The following is a 27,192-nucleotide window of genomic DNA, read 5'->3' on the forward strand; positions in this document are numbered from 1 at the left end:
TGAGCTTTGAACAGGTTTCAGTAAAGTGTGGGTGAAGTTAGAAATGAGGTTGCCAGGGGTTGAGGATTGAGTAAATAGTTAGGAAGAGCGGTGAGTGGGGCCTCTCTCCACTCACACAGTCACCACCTTGTGAGTTCAGGCCCTCATCACCCTTTACCTGTGGACTGTTGCAATAGCTTCCTCACCGGTCTCTCTGCCTCAGATTTCCGTATCCCAGTCTGTTCTCCACGTTTGCCAAAATGATTTTCCAAAAGTACAGTTAAATTGTGACAATCTTTTAGGCAAACTCTAGTGACGCCTGAATACTTCTAGGATCAACTCCTGTTTGACATTTGAAACCTTTAACAAAATGACCCCAGCCTAATTGTGCAGTCCTTCTATGCACTCTCTTTTCCAGCCATACTGGCTTTCAAATTCATCCGTCTCCCACCTGCTGTTTCTTCTTCATTGTAGTGACTGACCTCCATGGCTAGAATGAGCAGACCCCTCCTCACCTCAGCCTCACAGAAGTCTTTGTTTCCCTCAAGATCAACTCCAGCATTTTCCACATAAAACCCCTTGTATCTAATAAGTATTTGGACATGTTGGCAGGTCAAGGAGGGTTCTTCGAGGGCAGTGGGGATTTGAGCATGTTTTCAGGGACGTGGAAAGTAGCTGATAGGGAGAGATCAAAAGCAAGAGAGAGAGAATGATAGATGAAGCAATATCCCAAAGGGGGTGGGAGGCAGTAGAGGTAATGCTGAAGGAAAGAATGGGATCCAGAGCTCTACTGAGGCGTTTGAATTGTTCTCCAGATGAAGAAAGACAGACTTGGTAATGTGGAAGAGCTCATGACTCCCTTTTGTCATTTTCTCAATAGTATTTCATTGCGTTTGAGTAACGCAGTATGTTCAGTTATTCCATAGTCAGTGTGCATTCTTTTAATTTCCAATTATCTGCCACTACAAGAAGAAGGAAGGAAGGAAACAAGCATTTCGTTTAAGTGCCTAATTCCAACACTACTGTGTACTAAGCTGTTTCACTAATGAAACTCTGTATTTAACTGGTATGATGTTCTTTTGGTGACTGATGTTTATTAGTTTACTTTGATATCTGTGCTGCCAGGTCCCCTTTCTTTACACTTTTTTCGTCATTTACCATGAGATTCTTGACCTTTTCATTCCTCTAGATAGCTGTTTAGAGGGATTGTACACCTTGCGGATATAAATCCTTTCCTTTTCTGACAGCACCTTCTAGCACTGCCTCTTTTCAGCACCTTAAGGTGTCTTCTCCAAAGTTAGGTCCTTGACTCTTTGTTTCCTTCTTTATCATCTCTCACTCCGAAGTGTGATAATCTCCCACAACTTTAACATCTTTATGTGGATGACACTTAAATCCGTATCTAACTCTGATTTCTCTACCTGTAGACCTGCATCTATGTCCACAGCTCTCTGGGATGTGTGTGTGTGTGTGTGTGTGCGCGCGCGCACACGTGTACATCTTCAAGGGGAGGCTAGATAGTCACTAGCTGAGAAATTGTTGAAGGGATTCAGTGCCACACCCCTTATGACTTCTCTCTGCGTCTGTTTTCACTACCCTGTACCCCTTATTGGAGGGCGTGGACTGAACTCCAAAATTGCCATTTAAGGAGTGGGCTCAGCACAGGCAGCTCCTCATTTCCCACCTTGCTGCACCACTTCAGGACTCCCATGACCTCTTCACCAGCCCCCCCCCCCCGACCTGAGTACCTTCCCTTCTCTCCCCAGTTTTCAGCTTCTTTCTATGTGATGGTCTGTCTGTCCTGTTAGCTCCTTGAGGACCTGGGCGTGAATCTTGCCTCTCTTTGTACCCTCAGTACTTAGAAGAGTACCTGGCACAGAGTACGTACAGCCATATAGCCTAGTGATTGGAAAGTAATAGTGTTTAAGAAGCTTGGAAAGGTAGGAAGGGATTAGGTTAGGAAGAGATTTAAATGCCAAACAGGGGTTCAGAATTGATCCTAGAGATGAGGGATCCACTGGAGCTTACCCAAGAGTGACACATCAGACCTGTGTTTGATGAGAATTACTTTAGTAGCAGGTATCTGATTGGAGTTAGGGAGGCTTTGGGGAGGCTGTTGTCTCCAGAACCCCAGGTCGCTCTCCTTTCTTCAGTGAGCTTGGAGACCTGGCTTAAAATGTTCTCTCCTACCCCATCTCCTGCACTCCTGCTAGGGAGTGTTGATCCTCCCTCAGGTACCCTAACCACTCAGTTCCTCAACTTCCAGAGCTCCCCTGAGCTCCTCCTCCACCCCACCTCAGCCCCACGCAAAGATGGTCATGCCCTGGATCTTGCCATCATCCACATGTGCCACCTCCATGGTCAAGAATTCTGAAATCCCCTTTTCTGACCATCATCTATTGGTTTTTCACCTCTCTTTGCCATCCCTTACATAGTCCTGCTCTTAATCTGCACTGTGACTTCTAATCCCTTGACTCCTCATTTCTCTTCCAGGCCATCTCCCCAGTGCTAGCCATTCTCCCTTCCACATCTTGACCCCTTGGTGGGTCAGCTCAGCTCTGTCCTGTCCTTCCCTCTTGAATTCCTGGCCCCCTCGTCATACCTTCAGTTACACCCAGCCTTGGATGACTTACACCATTTGTCATCTTTGCACCTACACACATGCTGCTGAACGAAGGTGGAGAAAGTCACACAATTATTCCGACTGGGGCCACTCCAGATTTATGTTACGTAAACTCAACCAGGCAGTCCTACTATGTATACCTCCCTCATGAATTCACTCTGCCCCTCTGCACAGTGGCCTTTCCTAACCTTCTTGAATTGATAATGAAATTATGAAACAGGCAGGCATGCCCAGTTCTTTGGATACTCTCCAAGAAAGACTGCAATTGGCAGTGGAAAACAGGCTTTAAGAAACCCCAGAGACAAGTGGTGAAAAGTGAGGAGGGATATTGAGGTAAGTGGCATGGGGATAGGGGGTATGGTGAAGGAAAGCAATGAAGGGAACAGAATGGGGAGGGGGAAAGACGGGGAGCGTCACTCATGTCACCATGGATCAGAGTTGGGAGCACTCAGCAGCATGGACCAGATGGAGATGGAAGAGGGCCGGAGGTCTCATTTTTATAGTTTTTTGGGGGGGAAACACCAACTCTTATCTTTGCCACCTGAGTATTGGTTCATGAATATATCTAAATCATCTCAAAGTTATGGATAAAACTTCAAACTCTTCATCCCAAAATTATCAGCACCTTTTGGATTTTCTGCCAGTCTAAAGCTGTGATGGTCTGGATTTAGTCCAGAACTTATACCTATCGTAGGACCAGAACTTTAACAAGAAGGCCCTAGGTGTTTTCCTCTGATTTGGCACATATTATGAGGATGTAAATTTTGGTTAACAGATGATACAATTTGTTTTTTTTTCTTCTTTTTCCTCTCTTTTTAAAATTAATTTATTTATTTTTGGTTTTCAACATTCACTTCCACTAGATTTTGAGTTCCAAATTTTCTCCCCATCTCAACCCTCCCCCCCACCCCAAGATGGCGTGCATTCTGAATACTCCTTCCCCTTATCTGCCCTCTCTTTTATCACCACCCTCCCCCCTTCTCTTTTCCCCTTCCCCTTCTAATTTCCTGTAGGGCAGGATAGATTTCAATACCTCATTGCCTGTATATCTTATTTCCCTGTTGTATGTGAAAACAATTTTTAACATTTGTTTTTAAAACTTTGGGTTCCAAATTTTCTCCCTTCCTCCCTCCCCACCTACCCTCATTAAGAAGGCAAGCAATTTGATACAGGTTATATATGTGTAGTCATGCAAAATATTTCCATAATAGTCATGTTGTGAAAAACTAACTATATTTCCCTTCATCCTGTTCCTCCCCTCCCCATTTATTCTATTCTGTCCTTTGACCCTGTCCCTCCTCAAAAGTGTTTGCTTCTGGTTACCCCCTCTCCAGTATGCCCTCTCTTGTATCCCCCCTCTCTTATCCCCTTTCCCCCTATTTTCCTGTAGGGAAAAATAGATTTCCATACCTAATTGAGTGTGTATGTTATTCCCTCCTTAAACCAAATCCGATGAGAATAAGATTCACTCATTCCCTCTCACCTTTCTCAACTTCCCCTCCACTGTAAAAGCTTTTTCTTGTCTGTTTTATGTGAGATAATTTACCCCATTCTACTTTCCCCTTTCTCTTTCTCCCAGTATAATCCTCTCACCCCTTAATTTTATCAACATGTGCCCTCTATCTATGTGTGTCTGTCTATCTATCTATCCATCCATACATCCATATAATTTATTTTCCCTCCAACTACCCTAATACTGACAAAGGTCTCATGAGTTACAAATATCATCTTTCCATGTAGGAATGTAAACAGCTCAACTTTAATAAGTCCCTTATGATTTCTTTTTCCTATTTACCTTTTCATGCTTGTCTTGAGTCTTGTATTTGAAAGTCAAATTTTCTATTCAACTCTGGTCTTCTCATCAAGAATGCTTGAAAGTCCTCTATTTCATTGAATGTTCATTTTTCCTCTGAAGGATTATGCTCAGTTTTGCTGGGTAGGTGATTCTTGGCCGTTATGCTATCTCCTTTGACCTCCAGAATATTATATTCCAAGCCCTTCAGTTCCTTAATGTAGAAGCTGCTAAATCTTGTGTTAACTTGACTGTGTTTCCACAATACTTGAATTGTTTCTTTCTGGCTGCTTGTAATATTTTTTCCTTGACCTGTAACTCTGCAGTTTGGGTGTAGTATTCCTTGGAGTTTTCCTTTGGGGATCTCTTTCAGGAGGTGATCGGTTGATTCTTTCAATTTCTATTTTACCCTCTGTTTCTGGAATATCAGGGCAGTTTTCCTTGATAACTTCTTGAAAGATGGTGTCGAGGCTCTTTTTTGGATCATGGCTTGCAGGTAGTCTAGTAATTTTTTTTTCTTTCTTTCTTTTTTTTTTTTTTTTTGACAGTTGGGGTTAAGTGATTTGCCCAGGGTCACATGGCTAGTGTCAAGTGTTTGGTCTGAGGTCGGATTTGAACTCAGGTCCTTCTGACTTCAGGGCCGGTGCTCTATCCACTGTGCCACCTAGCTGCCCCCAAGTCTAGTAATTTTTAAATTGTCTCTCCTGGATCTATTTTCCATGTCAGTTTTTCCAATGAGATATTTCATATTGTCTTATATGTTTTTCATTCTTTTGGTTTTGTTTTATAGTTTCTTGAATTGTCATAAAGTCATTAGCTTCCATTTGTTCCATTCTAATTTTTAAGGAGTTATTTTTCTCAGTAAGCTTCTGGACTTCCTTTTCCATTTGATCAATTCTGCTTTTGAAGGCATTCTTCTCATTGACTTTTTTGGACCTGTTCTGCCATTTGGGTCTTCATTTTTTGGGGGGTCTGCTTTAGCAAGCTGTTGACTTGTTTTTCATGATTTTCTTACATTGCTCTCATCCCAGTTTTTCCTCTACTTCTCTTACTTGCTTCTCTTCCATGGCCTTGGACTGATTCATATTTTTCTTGGAGGCTTTGGATGTAGGAGCTTTGACTTTGTTGTCTTCTTCTGGTTGTATGTTTTGATCTTCTTTGTCACCATAGTAAGATTCTATGGTCTGACCTTTTTTGTGCAGTTTGCTCATGTTCTCAGCCAATTACTTGACTATTAAACTCTTTGTTAAGGTAGGGTCTGCTTCCAGTGTGGGGAATGTACTGTCCCAAGCTTTGGGGGTTTTGTGCAGCTGTTTTCAGAGATACTCCTAGGGACCTATAAATTTTCAGTTCTTCCAAGGTGGTATGATCAAAGGCGAGGTGTTTACTCCTTTCCTGGCCTGTGCTCTGGTCTATGAGTGACCACAAGCATTCTTTTCTGCCTTGGAACTGTGAGGGGGATTCCCTCTCAACCCCACCACCAGAAGCATCACCAGGCTAGTGCTCCTTCTCACCCCAGGACTGCCACCCAGAACTATGACCCAGATCCAAGCACAGGCAAAGCAAGAGAATCCTGCCTCAGCACCAGCAAAGAGATCCCTGCAATCCCCCTCTGGTCAGCTGCTTGATCCCCCCACCGTCTGTGGGCCGAGAAGTCCAGAAGCAGCCGCCACCCCAAGGCTGTGCCAAGACTGGGGCTGGGACCAAGCTCCTGTCTTACTGAGGTCTGACAGACCTTTCCTACTGACGTTCTAAGTTGTCTTTGTTGTTTGTGGGTTGAGGAATTTGGAAACTGCCACTCCCCTTGGTTCAATACCCTGAGGCCTGCTCCAGGTTCACTGAGGCCTGGTCTTTGCCTGCATGGCCTGTGATGAACTGTGCTCCTCTCCTAGCGGGATACAATAGACCTTTCCAATCAACCATCCAAGTTGTCTTGGGCTGGAAATCTGTTTCACTCTGCCTCTTAGTGGGTATGCTGCTTTAGAATTTGTTTAGAGGCATTTTTTACAGGTATTTGGAGGGCTTTGGGGGAGGGCTAAAGCAAGTCAATGCTTTTACTCCACCATCTTGACTCTGCCCATATGATACAATTTGTAAATTATGTTCTGTAAACTGTCTTTGGTATGGTTTATACGAGACTTCAGGTATCCCTTTGCAATTGAATTTCCTGCTAGAACTTCCTACACTGACCAGAAGGGGAAGGGGTGGTCAGGGAGACCAGAGTAAGATACAATTTTAACACAGTTCTAATCCCTCCGCAAACCTCCTACTCTCTCAGCTGAGAAACTTGGCTCATATTTTATGGAAAAAAAAAAGTAAGGCCATTCTCTGTGCCCTCCCTCTTCTACCTTGTTCCTTATTTCCTGTCACTCAGATTCCTTCTGCCCCTGTCTCCTCCTTCACCTATCTTGCATGATGAGATGGCCCTACTCCTCACCAAGGCTAACCCTCCTTCTTGCACAAGTGATCCCATTCCATCCCATCTTTTCCAACAGGCTGCCCCCTCGCTCTGTCACCCCCATTCTTTCACTTATATTCAATTTCTCCCTTTCTACTGGCCCATTTCCTACTGCCTACAAACATGCCCATGTTTCCCCATCCTGAAATAATCCTTACTTCTATTCTTCCATCCCTGCTAATCATCATCCTATATCTCTTCTGCCTTCTGTAGCTAAACTTGAAGAGGCTGTCTACAGTAGTGCCCCACTTTCTCTCCTTTCATTCTCTCTTAGCCCCTTACAGTCTGGCTTCTGACCTTATTATTCCACCAGAACTGCTCTCTCAAAAGTTTCTGATGGTCTCTTAGTTGCCAAATCCAATGGCCTTTTCTGTCCTCATTCTCCTTGATTTCTCTGTAGCCTTTGACGTTGTTGATCACTCCTTTCTAGGTGTTTGGGTACCACTCTCCCCTGGTTTTCCTCTTACCTATCTGACTGGTCCTTCTCTTTTAATGAACGCCCCTCCAGATCATGCCCTCTAACTCTAGGTGTCCCTCACGACCCTGTCTCGGGTCCTTTTCTCTCCTCCCTCCAGTGCTCCTTAAACTGTGGGTCGTGACCCCATGTGGGGTCACAGAAAGTTTGACAACAGTAAAAAGTTTCTGAACATGCAACAACCAAAAATTAATTCAAAGTGAAACGTGTAATGAAATGAATCTGAGGTGTTTCTGGCAGCTGTCGCCCATGTTGCGCTGTGCAGCTTCATTGCAGCTTCGGTTCTAAACACAAAGCACGTACACTTTGCTGTGCGCATGCTCCCAGGCCGTGCAATGCCAATTAACCACAGCAGAGACTAGAAAAGGGGTTTGTTGAGTGGAAAAAACTTGAAGGAGCCCTGTTCTAAACTACTTCATTTGGTGATCTCATCAGCTGCTATGGATCTAATTACCATCTCTTTGCTGATGATTCTCTAACCTACCTTTCCTTCTCCGTTCTCTTTGCTGACCTGTAGTATTGCATCTCCAATTACCTTTCAGACATCTTGAACTGGATGTTCACTAGTCATATTCAGCATGTCCAAAACAGTGCTCATTTTCTTTCCCCCTAAACTCTCTTCCGCTCTTAACTTCCCTGTTACCTTAGGAGGGCAACACTACCCTCCTAGGCCCTCAGACTTACAACCTAGGAGTCATCCTGAATTCTTCACTGTCTCTCATCCCTATATCCAAGTTATTTCCAGGCTTGCCAATTTTGCCTTTGTGGTTTGTCCTGAATATGCCCCCTTCTCTGACACTGCCCCTAACTGATGCAGGCCCTCATCATCTCACTACTAGACTATTGCAATAGCTGCTGGAGGGTGGGGGTGGGGTTTGCCTGCCTCAGTCTCTCCCCACTCTAGTCCATCCTCCACTCTACCACTAAAAGGATTTTCCTAAAACATAGGTCCAAAGATGTTATCCCCTAACTCAGACTCTGGTGACTTCCTGTTACTTCCAGGATCAAATGCAAAATGCTGTGTTTGGCATTCAGAGTCTTTCATAATCTGCCCCCTGCTATCTTTCCAGTCTTCTTCTATCTTACTCCCCTCTGTGTACTCTTTGATCCATTGGCACTGACCTACTGGCTGTTCCATGAAGAAGACAATTCCGTCTTTTGGCTCTGGCTGTTCACTCTGGCTGTCTACCATGCCTGGTATGCTTTCCCTCCTCTTCTTTGGCAGTTGACCTCCTTGGCTTCCTTCAAGTCCCAACTCAGATCCCACCTTCTACAAGAAGCCTTCCCTAAACCCCTCTTAATTGTAGTACTTGCCAGACTCTTCTACTTTTCTTATTTATCTTATATTTAGCTTGTTTTGTGTATGTTTGCTTACGTGTTGTTTCCCCAGTTAGATTGTGAACTCCTTGAGGGGAGGAACTGTCTTTTACCTCTTTTTGTATCTTTAGATGCCTGATGTATAGTAGGCACTTAATGATTGTTTTGTTATTGATTGATTGATTTTAGTAAGGGTGTTGAGGGCCTGACCCAAGTTGAAGGCTATGTGAGATAAGATAGAAATGACAATATTTGGCAACATATTGGGTATATGAGTGAGTGAGGAGTCCATGAAGGGTAACTCATTTATTTAAAACTTCAGACAATAAAGTGGAAGGGCAAGGACTTTGGAGTTACAGGGTTGGGGTGGATAGAGATGAGAGATCTGGGAGTGTCAGCATCAGGAGGGAGTTTTCAGAAATTCTGAATCATAAGGACTGGGAAAAAATGAAGGTGGGAATTGGTTAGCCAAAGGTAAGAGGAGTACCATTTGACCACAGTTCGCATCCTCAAAGGCTAATGGCAGAAGGCATTGTCAGTTTATTCTCTCTCAAATAAACAGGAAAAAGAAGAGATTGAGCCTCAGTTTCTGGGTCAGTAAATAAGTGGTGACTAACCGAACTTATATTTAGTTTCAATTCCTTTGTGTTATCTCAGGATGGTACAGAGGCAGATGATAATGCTGTATTTGGAGTGTGTGCTTGCTTTTTGATAGGGCAGGTTTCTGAGTCCTTCATCCTAGGTAAGAGTCTGTTGGCAAGATGCCTTGTGTCATTTGTAGTTCAATAATAATAATTTTAATATTAACAATAATATATAATTTCTAGATATCTTAGATTGCATAACACATAATATTAATAATGTTATCAAATATATTAATAATGACAAGTAGAATTTCTATAGCACTTTAAGCTTTTCAAAGCACACTCTACACTGGTTTTCTCATGTCAAGACTAGGTGGAGGGAGAAGTGGTGCATGATTTTTTTGTTTGCAGATGATTGTGCACTGAATGCAGCCCAAGGCTGAGATGCAGCAATGTGTGAATCAGTTCTCCGCTGCTTGTGCTGATTTTAGCCTGATAATTAGCGAGAAAACACAGGTAATTTCACCAGCCGTCACCACACTGTCCATATGTGGAACCACCAATTAAAGCAAATGGAAAAGTTTTGAATCCTGGGGACAAGGTCACTTACTTTGACAGTATACTTTCCAGGGATGTCCACATAGATGATGAAGTTGACACAACGCATTGCCAGAGCTAGCTCAGCTCCGAAGGAAAGTGTGGGAGAGAAGAGATGTTACTCTGTCTGCCAAACTGAGGGTCTTAGAGCTGTTGTGCTGACCTCATTGTTGTGTGCTTGTGAAACCTGGATAGTCCCGAGCAGCGCCTGCCAGGAAGTGGAATCACTTCCATTTGAATTGGCTTAGGAAGCTTCTGAAGATCACTTGGCAGGATCTGGGGTCCTTTCTTAAGCTAAACTGCCAAGTGTTCAAACTCTTTTGCAGAGAGCACAAGTCCTATGGGCTGGCCATGCTGTTTGAATGCCAACTGTGCATTTGCCTAAAAGGCTCTTTTATGGAGAACTTACACAAGGCACTCACATGGAGGTCAGAAAAAGAGATACAAGGACACTCTCAAGATTTCTCTTAAGAGCTTGGGAATCGATTGCATTACGTGGGAGACGCTCGCACAGGACCGCCCAGCATGGCACGCCCGATTCAGAGAAGGTGCGGTGCTTTACAAGTGAAGCAGTCACAGTGGCTGGAAAGAAACTTGAGATGTGCAAATGTGGAGACATTTCCACTCCAAACATTAAAGGACTGTTTGTGCCCAGTGTATGGAAGAGCCTCCCAAGCTAGTTTTGGTTTGATCAGCCGCAGTCAGACACACTCACTGTGCCTCGATCGCGACGTGGTGATACCATTTTGGTCCTCTGCGAGCATGAAGGATAATAATCAGTATAACTAATATTTTGAGCACTGTGGTGATAAAAGAATCCTTGCTTTACTCTTGATCTTATTGGAAAAATCCCTAACTTTTCTCATAATTTCTCCTAAACTTTCTCATAATGTTTGCTTTTGGATTTAGGGAAATACTATTTTTAAAGGAGTGGTCCAGTTATGATTTCTAGAGTATTTAATGCTGAAATGAGTGTTGGATTTTGTCAAAAGCTTTTTCAGTATCTTCTGATATAATCATATGACTTTTATTATTTGTATTATTAGCCAGATTTATTATATATTTGTAGTCTTCCTTGTTGAATCAGTTCTATATTCCTGGCATAAACCCAACTTGGACCATAGTTTCCGGTCTTTCTAATATGTATTGTAGCCTTCTAATATTTTACTTTAAAATGTTCACCTCTGTCTTCATTAGGGATAATTTGTCAGTATTTTGTTTCTCTGTTTTGTCTCTTCCTGGGTTAGGTTACAAGACCATATTTGTATTGTAGAAAGAGATTGAATGGGTGCCTTCTTCTCATCTTATTGCAGACAACTTGTGTAGTATTGAAATGAATTGTTCTTTGAATGTCTAATAGTGTTCAATTATACTTTTTAAAATACAACTGACTTTTTCTAGGAGAGAAACAGTTTTTTGTTTTTGCTGGTTTCTTTCTTTACAGGCATATAGAGAGCTAGAAAGGATACTTAGAGATGTCCAGAGAACATCTAGGCTAGCCTTCCTCATTTTATATATGAGTAGCAGTAAATCAATATTTATCAGGAAGGGGAAATGACAGCTCATTGTCACACAATAACCAGTCTCTGTGTTGAGGATTTAAACTTAGCTCCTGTGGCTTCAAATCCATTGTGTTTTTTATTCCATTATACAATACTGCCTGTTTACCCCAATCCTTTTTTTAAAAAAAATGGTATAGAAACAGCTTTGAAAAATTTTTTTATTGATACTGTGTATTAAGCTATGATTTTCACTTTTATAAACATTAATATTAATGGGAATATATTAATGTAACCACATTTTTTTTCTTCTCATTTTGGGGAAAAATAGTCCCTCAGACAGTTTGGCGAATAAATTTGGATGTCCCGGAGGAAGCGAACCAGAATCATTCCTTTAATTCTTCTGAACGATGGTGGGAGCAGACAGATTTGACTAAACTAATCATATCCAACAATAAACTTCAGTCACTTTCAGATGACCTCAGGCTTCTTCCTGCACTGACTATACTTGATGTAAGTTGATTGACTATACTTGATTGAAATATAATCTGAAACTGTAAGAAGAAAATGCAGCTCCACTTAGATCCTGACAGGGAAGTAGGAGAGGAAAAGGTTTCCATTTCCTGTCAGCAGAATGCCAGGAGCGAATGCCAGGTTAAGTCACAGTTCTGTATTTTAAACAGCCTGGAACCTCCCAGCTGGTTGTGATTTCATGTTGAGGGCTACTCCCTTAGCAGTGCAAAATGCTGCTCTGCTCCATCTTCTACTTGGTCACGCTTGCCCTTGTCCCTCCTCTTTAGAGCGTTCACCCATCATGATAGAGACTTCTTTTCAGAGAGTCTAATTCTGTAGTAACCTCAGAGGTCATGGTTTTTATTACTGTTGTTATATTCTGGATTTATTTCGTACAGCATAGTATTTTAGGCATCTAAGCATGATCCTTTTGACGTAGAGAACTGATCGCTTTTGCAATGTGACAGAAGAATATTTTTGCTTTTACTCTGGTCTTCAATTAAAATATTAGGCCTTAAAGTTAACTGAATTGTCCTGTTCTTTCTGAGACCAGGTTTTTAATTTTGAGATGCCGTATTTTCTAGCTCGTTGAATCCGAAAGAGTATCAGCCTATTCTTTTCCTTGCATATTTTCACTGTAGCATTGAAAATTCTTCCAAGAAAATCTGGAACAAATGGGTAGGGATTTGCATGAGAGGCTCTATGGTAGTTTGTGGGGCCTGTGCTCAAACTGAAAGAGAAGTTGAGAGAAGAGCCTTCTCTCCTCTCCTGCCATTTTGCAGTTGATCAGCTTGTTGCTTCTGCCAGGAGAGTAGGGTTGTGGATTGCAAGTCCACATGTCTCATTTTCACTTTGGTTTTGAAGCGCTCCCCTTCTCTCTGAAAGCTGGACTGAGACTTGAAACAGGCCTCCTCCTGTCTGGCTTCAAGAGCAGAGGTTTGGTCAGCTTCGAGGAGCCTTCAGCCTCCACATATGATTTCTGATTAACAGCCTCATTTACCGACACTAAATTCATAAGGGAGTTGAGGGACTTAGTCACGTTGGAAAGTGCGAGAAGACGGAGTGGTGGGGGACATGGGGGGATGGAAGAAGGAACAAATGTTATTTGAGACTGAGTCTATGGCCTTGTTCTAGATGCACGATAATCTGCTGACGTCCCTTCCTTGTACCATAGGCGAGCTGGAAAATCTTCAGAAGCTTAATGTCAGGTAAAGCCAGAATGCTGTTATTTTTAATTTTGATGTTGTGGAGAAGAATTTGAAATCGCTTTTTTATTAATTTTCTGAGTAATAAAAAAAAGAGAGAGTGGGTGGTACAGTGGAAACAAGGCTGGTGTTAACCCAAGGAAGACCTGGGGTTCAAGTCCTATCCCGGTCACTTGCTTTGATCATGGGGAACCCTCTGTTTTCTGGTTAACTTCCCAAAAGAGTAAGTTGTAGTTACATTGACCATCAGCGTGGAGTTTGCATACTGCGTGTTCCCTTTGTGTGTGAAATCATAGGTGCGGCTCAGGAAGAAAAAAATCCATATATACACATATAAGTGTAGAGAGAGACAGAGCCAGACAAAGAGAGCCTGGATTCAACGTCTGCTTCTGCCGCTACTTAATGTCTCTGAGATTTGGGCGATTCATAGAACTTCTTTTCATTTCAGATTCGTTACCTGTAAGTTAAGGTGTTGAACTAGTTGCCCTCTGAAGCGCTTTCCAGGTTTAAATCTTCGATCCTATGAAGTCACATCATTCTATTTGTCATTTATTGATTAACAGCAAACTCACATTTATTAAGCACTGCCTATTCTTTGGTAGGTGCTCTGAAAGCAATAACAATAATAGCTTAATGACATTTCTGTAGATGTATAACAATTTCAGTTTTGAAACCAAAGAATAAATTTTTTCCCACTATTCAACTTACCTGAATTCTTTCTTGGCTGATTATAAATTTAACCCCATCATGAAGATGATTTTATTGGTGCCAAACTTTTATTTAGATACTGGTTTTTGGTTGGTTGAATACTAAATTCACCGACCATAATTTAGTCAGTCTACTCTGGTCTGACTTGATTTGATTTTGTTCATATATCTAAATTCCTTTTCAAGTCGTGTTAATTCTGCCTTCACAATATCCTTTATATCTGTCCTTTCTGTGCTGTTTCCCACTGTAATCTCCCTTCTAGCCCCCTCTCCTTTCTCCTCTATTCAAAATTTAGTAACTCTTCGCCGGGCAATTCATTCAAGAAACATCAGTTATTGGTCTATTTTGCTAGATATTAGAGGAGATAGGTAATATTCCTGCCCTTGTGGAATATGTGGTCTCCTAGGAGGACAAAATGATAACCCTTTATAAGTGTTTACTATGTGATTGGCACTATACTAAGTGCTTGGGATACTACGAAAAGCAAAAACACAGTTTAATTGTAGAGACCCTATACAAAAGAACTCTGCACATGCAAAATACACACACACACACACACACACACACACACACACACACACACGCTGTAAATGGGAGGTAATCTCAGAAGGCACTAGCTGTGCAGGGAGCTAGGGAAGGTTTCCAGTGGAAGGTAGAATCTGAGCGCTGAGGCTTAAAGACAGGCCACGGAAGCCAGGAGGCAGAGGGGATGGCCAAGGCTGAGGCACAATGTGGGGAGAGAGAATGTTGTGTGTGAGAATTAGCACACAGGCTAGTGTGCCTGAACGCTCGAGGACATGGAGGAGAAGAAAGAGGAAGAAGACAGACCAGGTAGGAGGGGGTGAGGCTGTGAAGGCCTGGAACAGCAAACAGCATTTTCTCTTTGATCCTCGAGGCAATAGTGACCCTAGACTGTAGCTGATCCCAAAAGGTCTGTATGGCATGATCTGACCTGCACTTTAGAAAAACCACTTTGGGAGCTAGAGAAGGGAGAGATTTGAGGCGGGCAGACCCCTAGCAGCTGTTGCAGTAATTTAGGGTGTGAGGTCCACACCAGGAGGGAGGCAGTGTCAGAGGAGAGGAGATGTGCTGGAGAGATGTGAAAGCAGAAAACCCACATTGGTAAGGAGCCAGCACATAGAGGTGGAGAGTGAAGACATGAAGGGGGGCATGCCTTGGGAAGGAGAAGGGCTGCCTCTTCACGTGAGACGGGTAACTCGGGGGAAGTTTTCAACGAGGTAAGGTCCTCAGATTAGGGGGCCAGGGAAAGGGTGGCTATTGGAGACTCGAGGGAAGACACTTTTGGAAGAGCTGCTGTGGGGAGTGGGACAGCAGACCAGAGACGTATTTAGAGATTGCTGTGCCACATCGAGGGCCCAGCTGTTGTGGTCTGATGGTCAGCCGTGCTTTGTGAATCTTCTCCAGGTCTGTTAAGCAGACTGTGACTGGGAGAACAAGTCAGATAACTTTAATCTTAAAGGATGGATGCCAGGCAGCTCGGGAGATCCTGGAGAGGAAGGCATTCTTAGCCAGTGAGAGGCTAAGGGGTCCTTGAGTTGTCCTTTAAAAGGCAGGTGAGCATCTAGCAGGTCAGGGGCAGGGATGGTCAGCCCCCACCCATAGGCCACTGCCCGAGCAGAGGCTTTCCTAGGCATACCTTGCATGGAGGGGAGCAGTGGGGATGAAAGCAGGCAAAATAGGTGGGTTCCCAAATGCGAAAGGCCTTAAGCTTTGCTGTAAGGAAAAGAGCGGCTGAGGATTTTTGAAGAGAGGAGAGAGTTCTATCGCAGGTTCTCTGCTAAAGAAAGGTTATTTTGACACAGGTTTGAAGGCTAGATGGGGCTGCGAAAAGAATGGACAGGTGATGGCCCATAAGGAGACAGTTGCAATACTAAGAGCATCTATTTTTGCACATCTCTTTAAGATTTGCAGAGCACTTCATGTGTCTGAGCTCATTTGGTCCTCACAACTGCCCTGGGGGGAGGTGCTGTTATTCTTATTTTACGGATGAGAAAACTGAGACTCAGAGAGGTTCAATAACTTGCCCACCCAGGGTCCTCGTCATAGTCTGAGGCAGGAGTTGAACTCAGCTCCTCTGCCTCTCTCCAACTTCCCTCACTGGCAGTAGTACAGAAGAGGAATTGGATGTGAGAGATTTTAAGCAGGGGGCATTGCCTGAACTTGGTCATTTATTGGATGTGATTGGTGAAGGGGAAAGAAGAGTCAAAAGGAAGCTGACCATTAGAAAGAGGGGGTGAATGGGAGAGCCGAGGGCAGAGATGACCAAGGCTGAAGGAGCCCCAAGTTCAGGTTCTGTCTGGTCTGGCCGCCTCGTCTTCTCCTTTGTCCTTCACAGAAGAGCTCCTCATATAAGCAGCCCATCCCCCAAGTAGCTGGCGCCCAGACTTGTAGGGGCTTGCCACTGTTTACCAAATAAAACACAGCCTCCTTAATTGAAAAGGTTCAGCCCTCCAAATTCTTATTCCCATTTAACTTTCCAAATGTATTGCATACTATTTCCTTTCATGCATTCTGCTTTTAGGAGATTAGAGCCTTTGACTTTTTCTTTGATCTCTTGTCCTATTGCCTCCATGCCTTTGTTAGAATAGTTCTTCCCGGGATTCCAAGCTCACTTCCTCCTTAAAGTCTGGCCTGAACTCAGATCCCTTAAATTGCTCTCTGCAATGCATTTTCTATGCGTTTAATTGTACTACAACTTGTATTATACCGATATTCTTTCCTTTATAGATTATAAACTCCTTAAGATCCAGTTTATTTGTGAATGGACCATGTAAAATGAGCTGGAGCTTCTCCCCCCTAAACAGTCATTGGCTCTGGGTCTGCTGCAGGAGGCCGAGCTGGAATGATGGGAGGGTGAGGAGGCATAAAGAAACTGAGCATTTGCCAGAATTCTGTAAACTGGACGGCTGTACATTTGAGATTTTTGCATTTAAAAAAACAAAACTCCTTACAAAGGATATTAAAAGATAGTTCACAATTTTTTTTTTTTTTAGGCAATTGGGGTTAAGTGACTTGCCCGTGGTCACATAGCTAGTAAGCGTCAAGCGTTTGGTCTGAGGCCGAATTTGAACTCAGGTACTCCTGACTTCAGGGCCGGCGCTCTATCCACTGTGCCACCTAGCTGCCCCCCACAAATAATTTTTGTGAAAGAATTTCCTTTTCTCCTTTGAAATGTCTAAAAGGTCACTTATTACTGTCTTTTCATAAGTGCACAGTGTTGTGAAAGAAAATAGAATCACATTTAAAATAATAACTAATAAAGTTTTAATAAGGCCATGTAGTTGGCTAACAGAAATGGCTACAAAACTTTATTATGTTTTCTAATGTTTTTATTTAAATTGTTTAGCATTTCATTTTATCTATCAATAGTCACAACAAACTGAAAATACTGCCTGAAGAACTTACAAAACTAAGAAACCTGAAGGGCCTGTTTCTGCAGTACAATGAGCTGACCAGCGTCCCCGATGGATTTGGCCAGTTGCACAGATTGGAGGAGTTAGTAAGTCGGGCTCTTCTAACCCTGATGTGCTTTTTACTTGAAAAACTTTGATCAGCCTCTAGGGTCCTGCAGAGTAGTCCTCTGTGATCCTTGTTTCAGACCAAAGCCCTCAACCTCCTTCGCCATCTTTACCAACCAGGGTGCAAGATGAGATGTAGGAGGAAGGTCTGGGAGACAAGAAAACCCAGCAGACTCACACAGTCTGATTGAGTTTTACTCTCGGCCTCTGAAGGTAGCGCCGGAGACACAAAGAGAGCTTGAGACTTTAGCAGGAGAGCAAAGGCCAGATCCGGTTCTGATCCTGCCTGCTGACTTTCCATCTGTCAAATGAAGGGGTTGGACTCTGGGCCTTCTAGCCCCGAAAGGTCATTTCTGACTCCACATCCATGATCCTAGGTTTAGAGGTGTCCTTAGCATTTGCACGGAGGTACATTTTTGGAATTCATGCCTCTGGGGGACTGTCACCAAGTAGTCTCATAATTTTCAAAGGAACAGTGTTTAATTGTTGGAGAATCTTACTAAGGACTCAGCATTGGGGGAAAAAAATCAGAAATGACCAACAATATGTAAGCAAAGAAAAAGACAGACAAATTATAAAACGCTATACTAACTCAAAATAAACAACAAATATGTTTCAATCCTGTTAGATCAGTGGCCCTGTTGTGGTGGCATGTCTTTGTATTGACGTAAAAATGACAACCCCATCTTATAGAAGTTTGAGCTAAGTGAGGCATTAGGTAAAATCTCAGATCTTGAGTTAGCCACCATTGTGTTTACTGCCTGAGAATAGAACTGACTATTATGTTGAAATTATTGAGGAATGGTGGGAAAAGCTCCCCACAAAGGTTTTTATTAATGATTGCTAAGGCAATCATTATTTTATTAATTTTATTTTAATTATTTATTTTATTAATGATTGCTAAGGACCATTCCACAAACCTTTGATCTTCAAGTTGAGCACCAAGTGTTTTAATATGTGCTCATGGAATAGTTTTGGCTCGTTAATTGTGGTATTTCTCTTGCTGCGAGCCCTTTTTTAAAACTGTCTTTTAAAACCAGACTTAGCCAGCATCTGTCACGGGCAACCTCTTCTACTTCCTCCAGGGGTAGATTTTAATTAGGAAGCAAAGGAAAGCCCGTGAGGAAAGTGGCGCTTAATCTACTTGTTCCGCTCCTTTGGTGCCACCAGACATTCAGTACTTAGTTATTAATGTAGCACTGAATTGAAGAGATCATAAAAATAATGACCAGCACGTGAGCACTAAAAAGGAGCATTAAAACATCTCTCACCATATTGCTAAGACTGTAACCTAGCAATCGGGTCACCTGGAATGACACAGGCATCGAGGAGAGAGGATGTTTGAATCAGTTAGGCAGCCTTGCCTCTGTGGAAGGCGAGAATTGGTCAACACTCTACATGGGCCTTTCTTTCACCTTCCACTTCCAGTTGTGAAAGTCTAAAGCCAACCCTTTGGTCGACTCATGGAACTCTCCCGGTAAATCTGTAAAGGGTTCTTTTCGGGTCCATCCAAATTTAAGAACTTCCAGTGCAGTAGAGGCATTCAGCATTTCCAGAAAGGAATCTCTAGACTCTGAGAGTAAAGTGATATGGCAGGTCTTGATTTCTGTCTGTTTTCTACTACAGTGAAAGCCTTGATGATCCCAAAAGGCAAAATGAAGTGTTAACATTGGATTTATATAAACACCTGGTGAAAATGCAGAAAACTCTTCCCTAGTGAAATCGTTCTTTCCCAGAATATACTTTGCACTGCCCACAAGGATCTTAAAACTGCATGCGAAAGTACCTTGGGAGGGACCGTTTCTTAATTCTGTTTTTACTTTTTCAAAAGGATCTCTCCAACAACCGCCTCACAGCTGTTCCCGCTAGCTTTTCTTCTCTCTCTAACCTGATGCGGCTCAACCTTGCCGGCAATCAAATGAAGGACTTGCCAGCAGAAATCACTGGGATGAAAAGTAAACTTACTCGGTGTTCAAATATTTAAAATTTATTGTAGTATTTCATATATCTAAAATAAAATATTTTGTTGTAGTTGGAGATGGACAAGTATAATAATGGGTTTGAAGGTGCTAAGTGTTGCTTACCCCAAGGCGTCAGTCTTGATCCAGGAGCCCTGTTTTCGTAGGTAATAATGCACTTTGGTATTTGGCAGCTTGAGGTAGAAAATGTAAAGCTGTCAAGAAGTCAGCTTTGCAAAACTAAAAAAAGCAAAATAAAATAATGGGCATTGTCCAGCTGTAGAGCTGAGCAACTGATTGGTTTTGTGATGTTTGATCTAACTCTGTGTCTAATCTGCATGAGGTAAGAGGTAGGGAATCACAGCTGCTGCCGTACAGCTTTCCCTGCAGAAGGCTCTAGGAAGAAGCGTCTTTGGCCGGAATTCCTACAAGGTGGTCTTCTGCCGGAGCCCAGATTTTTCACACTTAAAAATGTTTGCACCTGAAAAGAGAAACAATATAATTTTTACATTTAAAAAGATACACAATATAGCTCTTTAATAAAACAGTTAAATACCCCACCAGGGTAAGCATTAAGATAGCCTTGTGGTGGCATTGTTGTGGGCGCCATGGGGGTGTTGAAAGCTCTGCCAGCAGGATGCTTCAGCCTGGGAAGGCTTTGTGCTCAGGCCCAAGACGTGCTCTGCTGTCATCAAGGACTGGCAGGCTTAGCAGTCTAAGTAAGGCCACTGGGGAATGACTTGTTTTAGCCACAGCAACTCACAGAGACTCTTTCCTAAGACAAAGAAGGGTTGCAACTCAGTCTGTTGGTGGAGAGAGTTCCTACATCAGCTAAATCACAGGTCCTTGAAGTAAGTATTTTTAAAACTATATTTTAGCGTCAGTTTTTAAAGACAAAAAAGTATAGTATGATACCTTTCTCTTTAATCTTTATATTTTATAATTTTACCCAGAATTTTAAAATTGGAATAAAAAGCCTTTCCAGTGCGTGGTCCTTAACTTTACAGCTGGCTTGACCCCAAAATGTCAGTGACTCGCTTATTTCTTGGCCACTAGCTCCTCTGTGTCAACCACAGGCTATGCTTTTACCTAGGCAATTTGAACTCATCATTCAGGAAAGGGTGCAGCAGAAGAGAAAAATAAAGTTATTTAAATTATTTTGACAGTTTACCTCTTTACCTCACCCCGTTCCCATCGTCTCCAGTCACAGGTTTCTTTGCTAGTCTGCCTCTTCGTTTTCATATTTTTTTGAAAATTCGCTCTCCACATTGTTACTTTTTCCATTTACTCTGTAGCTGGGAGCTGGTGTAAAATGTATGACACATAGGAATTTACTTGGGTGCAACTTGGTTGCAAGCTGGGTCTTAGAGACAGATTCCCGAAGCTCTTTTCTTGAAAGGCTGACAGTTTCAACTTTCTCCTCCACAAAAATTTTTGAATGCTAATGAATGTAAGAAAAGCTGGGTCATCAACCTTTAAGTAACAAGACATTCAGGGCAATCTAAAGCCTCAGGAAAAGGAATCATTTTCTGAGGGTGGTTTTTTTTTTTTTTTTTCTGACTTTTAAAATAATAACAGTCTCAGTTGGTTAGAGCCTGGTAATGATGCTAAGGTTGTCGGTTCATATCCCCACAGGCTGAGCTGTCATTATATGTAACGAGGAGATGCTGTCGCTTCCATAGAATTGCTACTCACCCGCACTAATATTTCTAAAAGCTGAACAAAGTCATGAGGGGAGGCTCTTCAGAATTCCTAAATAGGTCATCATGCTGCTAATGTCTCCTTTCTTTACTTAACCACTCTTGTCCACTGGGGGGAAAGCTGAAAGGCCATTCCCCCCCCCCCATTTACATGTGTTTATTTCCTTAAATATATTTTAACTTAAGAAAATGATAAATGATAGTGAGTAAAAATACCTTATATATGTGTATCATTTTATATTTGGTATTTTCATGTACATTATTTCTGTGGAACACATGTTAACTCTAAAATTTTAGTAGATAATGTATTAAAAGTATTTTGATAGTCAACCTAAATTTATATAAGTCCATTTTTGGGGGGGTGGTAGTGTAATTCATTATAAGAATATATTTTGTTAAAGTTTCACAAATCTTCATGCTGAATTTGTTATTCGTTGTTAACAAAAGTATTTGAATTGGCAAGTTTTGATCTTTAAAAAAAATAATAGTTTTTCACCAAATTATTTCTATAGGATTAAAGCATTTGGATTGCACTTCAAACTGCTTGGAAACTATACCTTCTGAATTAGCTAGCATGGAGTCACTAGAACTGCTCTATTTACGGAGAAATAAACTACGTTTTCTACCGGAATTTCCTTCTTGTATATCATTGAAGGTACCATCTGCTGTTCAATATAAAACATATTACTTTTAAAAATACTATTTAGGTAATAGAATATGTATTGCTATATAGTCACCTTTAAAAGAGGATTTTTTTCAAGAGCTGTAGTAAAATTAGTGTCACAAATATTAGTGTTGATAAATACTTTTTAAGTAGAAGAAAATAATTTTTAAAGTAATGATCTGTCTTGTTTCATCCATTGGTAAACAGGTCTTTTAAGAAATACTGGAAAAAAAATTTTTTTGGTGAAATTAGCTAGTGTTAAAATCACTTTACAATTTGTAATATTTTGCTTTCTGATTATGAGGTTATATTAATGTAATTACTTCCAATCATGGAAGCTCGGAGTTGGAAGGGCTTTCAGAGGTTTTGTCCAACCTAAACAACATTACAAAGAACTGGAAATCTTAAGTTTTCTTTCAAGCTGTTTATGATGAGGAACTCACTATTTCCCATGTGGGGTCTAAAGTCTACTTGTCTTTGGCTTTTAGCTCTCTGCTCTGAAACCAAGTAATGACAAACCTAATTTCATTAAATGGGTTTTAATTTCAATAATAACAGTGACAAGAGTCACTGAGCAATATATATCATTTAAATGTTAATGAACTTAGTGGGACGCTGTCAATCTCAAATCCCAGTCGCTAAAAAAGCTTTCTTGTTTTGATATCCTATGGTGAAAGACTTCTTTCACTAAAAAACACATTTTCTTATGGCCTGGGCTGCTGGTATCTTAAAGATGCCAGGAGAAAGTGAGGAAGGTCCCAGGTTTTGGGGAGATTATGCACAGGAGTCACCCAGAATGGACAGACAGGATTGGCTTATGAGCTCATCCCTCCCTCCGTAGAGGGAAGAGCCAAACTGAGTTCCCATAGTCTTTGAGTACTTACTACAGGTAAGCATTTTGGTAGGCGGACACTCGAATTGCAGTTCAAGAGATCTGGACTCCTGCGTTCAGAGTGCCTAGTCAGTCAGCACCAGCTAAGCTGTAGGCACTGATTCTAGTCCAGGCTCTGCCACTAGATTTTTGTTTTTTGTTTTAATCTTGTGAAAAGCCTTAACCTTTGTTGGCACAGGTCCCCTTCTAACACTCCACATCTGTGAATCTAGTTTATTGAATTAATGGCTGCTCTACCACCTCCCCTTTTATATATCTTGGCTGAATTATTTTTTTTTTTTTTACTTTATTTCTCAGAGTTTGAAATAATTCCCTATAGAAGCTTTGTAATAATTTTAAAATGATAGCAAAATCTCTGAAAAGTTTTCCTCTGGGGATTTTTGTTCAGCTATGAAAAAAAGCTTGTTTTCATTTTACTGAAAACTCAAGCAAATTAACAATAGAAAAGTTATGTTTCTTATCACTAATTTGAATTTTATTCTGTGAATGACTTGAATTTGTTTGCCTCTAATTGATATTTCATCCTGTAGGTGATGAATAAATTACATTTACTAAGAACAGCAGAAGTGTGAATAACTTTGATCTTTGCTGCTTGTAGGAATTGCATGTTGGTGAGAATCAGATTGAAATGTTAGGGGCCGAGCATCTTAAACATCTTAAATCTATCCATGTGCTAGACCTAAGAGATAACAAGTTAAAATCTATTCCTGATGAAATCACCCTGCTCCAGGCCTTGGAAAGACTTGATCTAACCAACAATGATATCAGTAGGTAAGCTGGAAAAAAAAACAAAACCAAAAACCAAACTAATCCACAAATAATATGGAGATAAAACATAGAAAATAGTGTCTGTATTGTTCAGAGAATTATAAACAAGTAGTTCAAAGTCCACAAATAGAAATTTTTCTCAGTGATTTAAGTTGTATAGGACATTATAGTTAAATCTAAAATTATTTTGAAGCCTTTGAAGTGACTTCTGATGCTACTTCTTTTTTCTATTTATTTGCATTTTAGGGGGATGTGAGAACTAGATTGTCTTTTAAAATGTATTATAATTAAGGCCCATAGAATAGAGGCACGTGGGCTAGAGGATAAAGAGCTGGGCCCCAACTCAAGAAAACCTGGGTTCAGGTTTGGCCTCTGACACCCCCTGGCACTGGGCCTTGTAGCAGGCTTTTCTTCCTCTCCACCATCTAGGCCACTCTCCAAACAGGCTGTTCTGCTACACAGAGAGGTGCTGCCCTGCCCTGGCAGAGGAGTAGGCTACCCAGGGAGTTCCTAGGCTAATGAAATGACAGGTTTTATGCCTAGCCCTTCATTAGGGAAGGAGAAAAAATGGGCATTCACCACTTGCTGTATGTAGTCTACTATCAGATATTCTGCCGCTACCACAGCTTGTAGAAATAGACAATTCATACGGTTGTGTATTGACTTGAAAAAAAGAACATGTTCTGTGTTATATTCTTGTTATATGCATATGACTTTGTCTAATAGCAGTGAAGCTTGTTTTCCTGCCTCTTATACGAAACCCTCTTGAAAATCAGCTGGTCATTTGCTCTTAAAAATGGACTTTAGAGTTTTCTTGCCTCCTCCAAAGTTTCCTGTGTGTCATTTCTCCCTCCCTGACCCTCTTCCCCCTTTCCATAGATACGTCCAAGTTATTTAGTAAAAACAAAAATACACAGCAATAAGGAAAGCTAACCCCAGTCTGCAGGTTAATTGTTCATACCCAGGTGTTGGGGCTGTCCTCCAGAGCTTTGGTCAGCCAGCACACTGCAGCTGCTCAGTAAATATTCAGGTTAACTCTTGGGGTTTTTGAGAGGAATCCTTTTTCTTTAAATTAATGAATGCATCTGAGTAGGGCTCTCGGAGAAATCTTTGTATTTAATTTGTATTATGTCTTCTGCTACAAATGCTTTTTTATTTAGTGGGACTATGGTGCCTTTTTTGGTATTCACAATATAAGCCTGAGATATGACCATTTAGGAGTGATGAATCGTTCAAACCTGGCTTTTCAAACAAATATTTATTTTACTTTTACAATGCAATAAATATTAAATAATAGTAGTAAAATTTCTCAAAGCTCATTCTTTTTACCTCACTCAAGACTGTTAAGCAAATTTTTCCTATTTTAAAGTTAAACTTTCATTTGAAGAGGAAATATCATAGGCCAGACTTACTTTGTCCTACTGCAGGCATGTTAGCTTTAATAGACCATTCACTGTCTTGTGAGTTTTGTAGCCATCTGTCTAGGTGAGTAATAGATATAGTGTGTGTGTGTGTGTGTGTGTGTGTGTGTGGTGTGGGTGTGTGCTCGTGTGCTGTTGTCTGTGTGTGTGTGTGTGTGTGTGTGTTTTGAACCATACTTAGAGGGTTTTATCTTGTTTTTGATAGTCTTCCCCATACGTTAGGAAACCTTCCTCGTTTGCAGTTTTTGGCATTAGAGGGAAACCCTTTGAGAACTATTCGGCGAGAACTCCTAAATGTAAGTGTATTTTGAATTCAAGTTTTTATTTCATTTATTGCACATTCAGACATTCATGTGGATCTTATTTTAAACTGCAGTGGTCTCTGTCAGTGATGGTTTTGTTTTCTCCTCCATTTAGAAAGGGACCCAAGAAGTCCTCAAGTATTTAAGAAGCAAAATTAAAGGTATCATCTTATTTCCTTCTGTATTTTCATGCAAGGAAAGTAGCAGCCAAAGCTTTGAGATTAAATTAACTTAATTATACTACTTGTAATCATAATTAATTGGAATTAAACCTCTGGAAAACCAGAATCTGGTCCTAAATCGTTAGAGGAAGTATGCTTTTATCTTAGACCAGGAATCCTTAATCTGGAGTTGGTGAACTTTTTTTTTTTAAAATACGTCCATAACTGCTTTTTAGTATAATTAGTATCCTTTGTAATCTTATGTAATTCATGTTATGCATTTAAAAACATTCTGAGAACAGGTCCTTGCGCCTCCCCAGCTTGCGCCTGGTGTCCATGCTCCAAGAAAGGGAATGAAGCTGTGTCACAGACCATGTTTAGACTCACTCTAGGAATTAAATTTTTAATCTCTTTTGATTTACGCTATTTTCCATAGCATGTAAAAAATGTGGCGGTCAAAAAAATCCTTACTAGCCCCAGGCTCCCTGCAGGAGTTTGTGCTTAGTAAGGGCCAAGCACCTTCCCAAAAGATAAGAAGTCCCCTTAATCCTGTGGTGTTCTAGCACAGTGCAAATGTGAAATAGTTTTCTTTTCAAATCTTATATTTAAATGGGGCTGCTTCAAATAGTTGTCTCTTTAAATTTTTAACTTGTACCTTTGTTTGAATTGACTAGTTGTTTTGATGCTGTACAGATACTCCTCAAGTTAAGTTTGGGTTCAAAATTATTTTTTTCCAGACTGAGCCATTCAGGACGTTATAGTGGGTAGTATACCTTGATTCAAGCCCTTCTTTCTTAGCTCTGTGACTCTCATCTGTGGTGGTGGTGGTCAGTTGTTTCAGTGATATCCGACTCTTCGTGACCCCATTTGGGGTTTTTTGGCACAGATACTGGAGTGGTTGGCCATTTCCTTCTCTAGTTCATTTTGCAGATGAGGAAATTGAGGCAAACAGGGTGAAGTGACTTGCCCAGGGTCACATAGCTAGGGAGTGTCTGAGGCTGCATTTGAACTCAGGTTCTCCTGACTCCAGGCCCTGCACCACCCAACTCTGTACATGATGATAAAACAAGCCCCTCTCTACTGGGGAAGGGATATTGTGACACCGAGGAAGGAGATAACTTGAAACCAGCTCTGAAGAGGACACGTCTGTCCTTTGTGCTTATGTCCAAGCATAATTATTTCAAAAATATTTTTATTAAATCCCTTGGATTCATCCAAGTTATTGTACTTTGAAGCAATGCTCTGTCCTGCCAAGCGTAGAAAAGGGGTGGGATTGTACAGCACGCGTGGCACAGCGCAGCCTGCAGGGGGAGACCGGTGGTGGACCCCGCACCTGGCTCTCCGGGCCTGCACCTCTGGGGCTCTTCTGCCTGCTCACCGTGGGAGCTTGAGTGCCTCCGTTTCCTGCTCTGGCTTCTCCTCCTTTGTGGCATCAGATGGGAAGAGGCTGGCCGAGGCGATTTCTGGGATCCCTTCCAGCTTGCAGACGCTGTGACTTAGACTAGAATTGACTCGTTATGTCACGTAGGCAAGACGTGACCAGCTGCGCCAAGCTGGGGTGTTATCCCCAAACTGTGAGCTGTGTAACTGAATCTAGAGTAATTTTAGATTTGAGCAGCGTATTTATCAATAGCCATCTTGAGTTATCCTTTGTGTGGACGTGGAGGAAGAAAATGTGACGTTGTAGCAACTGTGTTGTAGGACAGGGCTGGATTGGGCCGTCCTCCCCGACAAGTGCAGACTTCCTTTATTTTTGCCCTTTTGAAGTCAGGTTCATTTGCTAGGCTATTTGTAATGTGATAAGCAGCAAATTTGTTGCTTTTAGCAGGAATATTGCTCACCTTTTTGCTTTGGAGACATTTGGAATGCCTGGAGAAAACCTTTTAAAGAAATAGAGTACATGATATTATGTCTGGTTCTACATGCCACCATTGTTACTTATGGTGTTATGAATAAGTAGCCTTCCTTTTAGGTGGTACGTGTTTTTAAATAGGTCATTTTGCAATTTACCACTCTTTAAAGCTGTAATCTTTTTCA

General features: G+C 41.5%; 1 protein-coding gene across 1 annotated transcript in view; it reads left to right on the plus strand.

Moving 5' to 3' along the window:
• The window catches only part of LRRC40 (leucine rich repeat containing 40), a 57,280-nt gene that overhangs the window by 1,803 nt on the left and 28,285 nt on the right, over positions 1-27,192 (plus strand). Inside the window, exons 2-9 of the mRNA XM_027874013.1 lie at positions 11,656-11,837; positions 12,972-13,045; positions 17,141-17,270; positions 19,121-19,244; positions 21,460-21,602; positions 23,102-23,274; positions 24,898-24,988; positions 25,110-25,155. Of these exons, the coding sequence (XP_027729814.1) occupies positions 11,656-11,837; positions 12,972-13,045; positions 17,141-17,270; positions 19,121-19,244; positions 21,460-21,602; positions 23,102-23,274; positions 24,898-24,988; positions 25,110-25,155 (963 nt within the window). The remainder of the gene's footprint in view (positions 1-11,655; positions 11,838-12,971; positions 13,046-17,140; positions 17,271-19,120; positions 19,245-21,459; positions 21,603-23,101; positions 23,275-24,897; positions 24,989-25,109; positions 25,156-27,192) is intronic.

This window comes from Vombatus ursinus, unplaced genomic scaffold, assembly GCF_900497805.2.
Source record: "Vombatus ursinus unplaced genomic scaffold, bare-nosed wombat genome assembly UNPS02014804.1, whole genome shotgun sequence".
Classification (NCBI taxonomy): Eukaryota; Metazoa; Chordata; class Mammalia; order Diprotodontia; family Vombatidae; genus Vombatus; species Vombatus ursinus.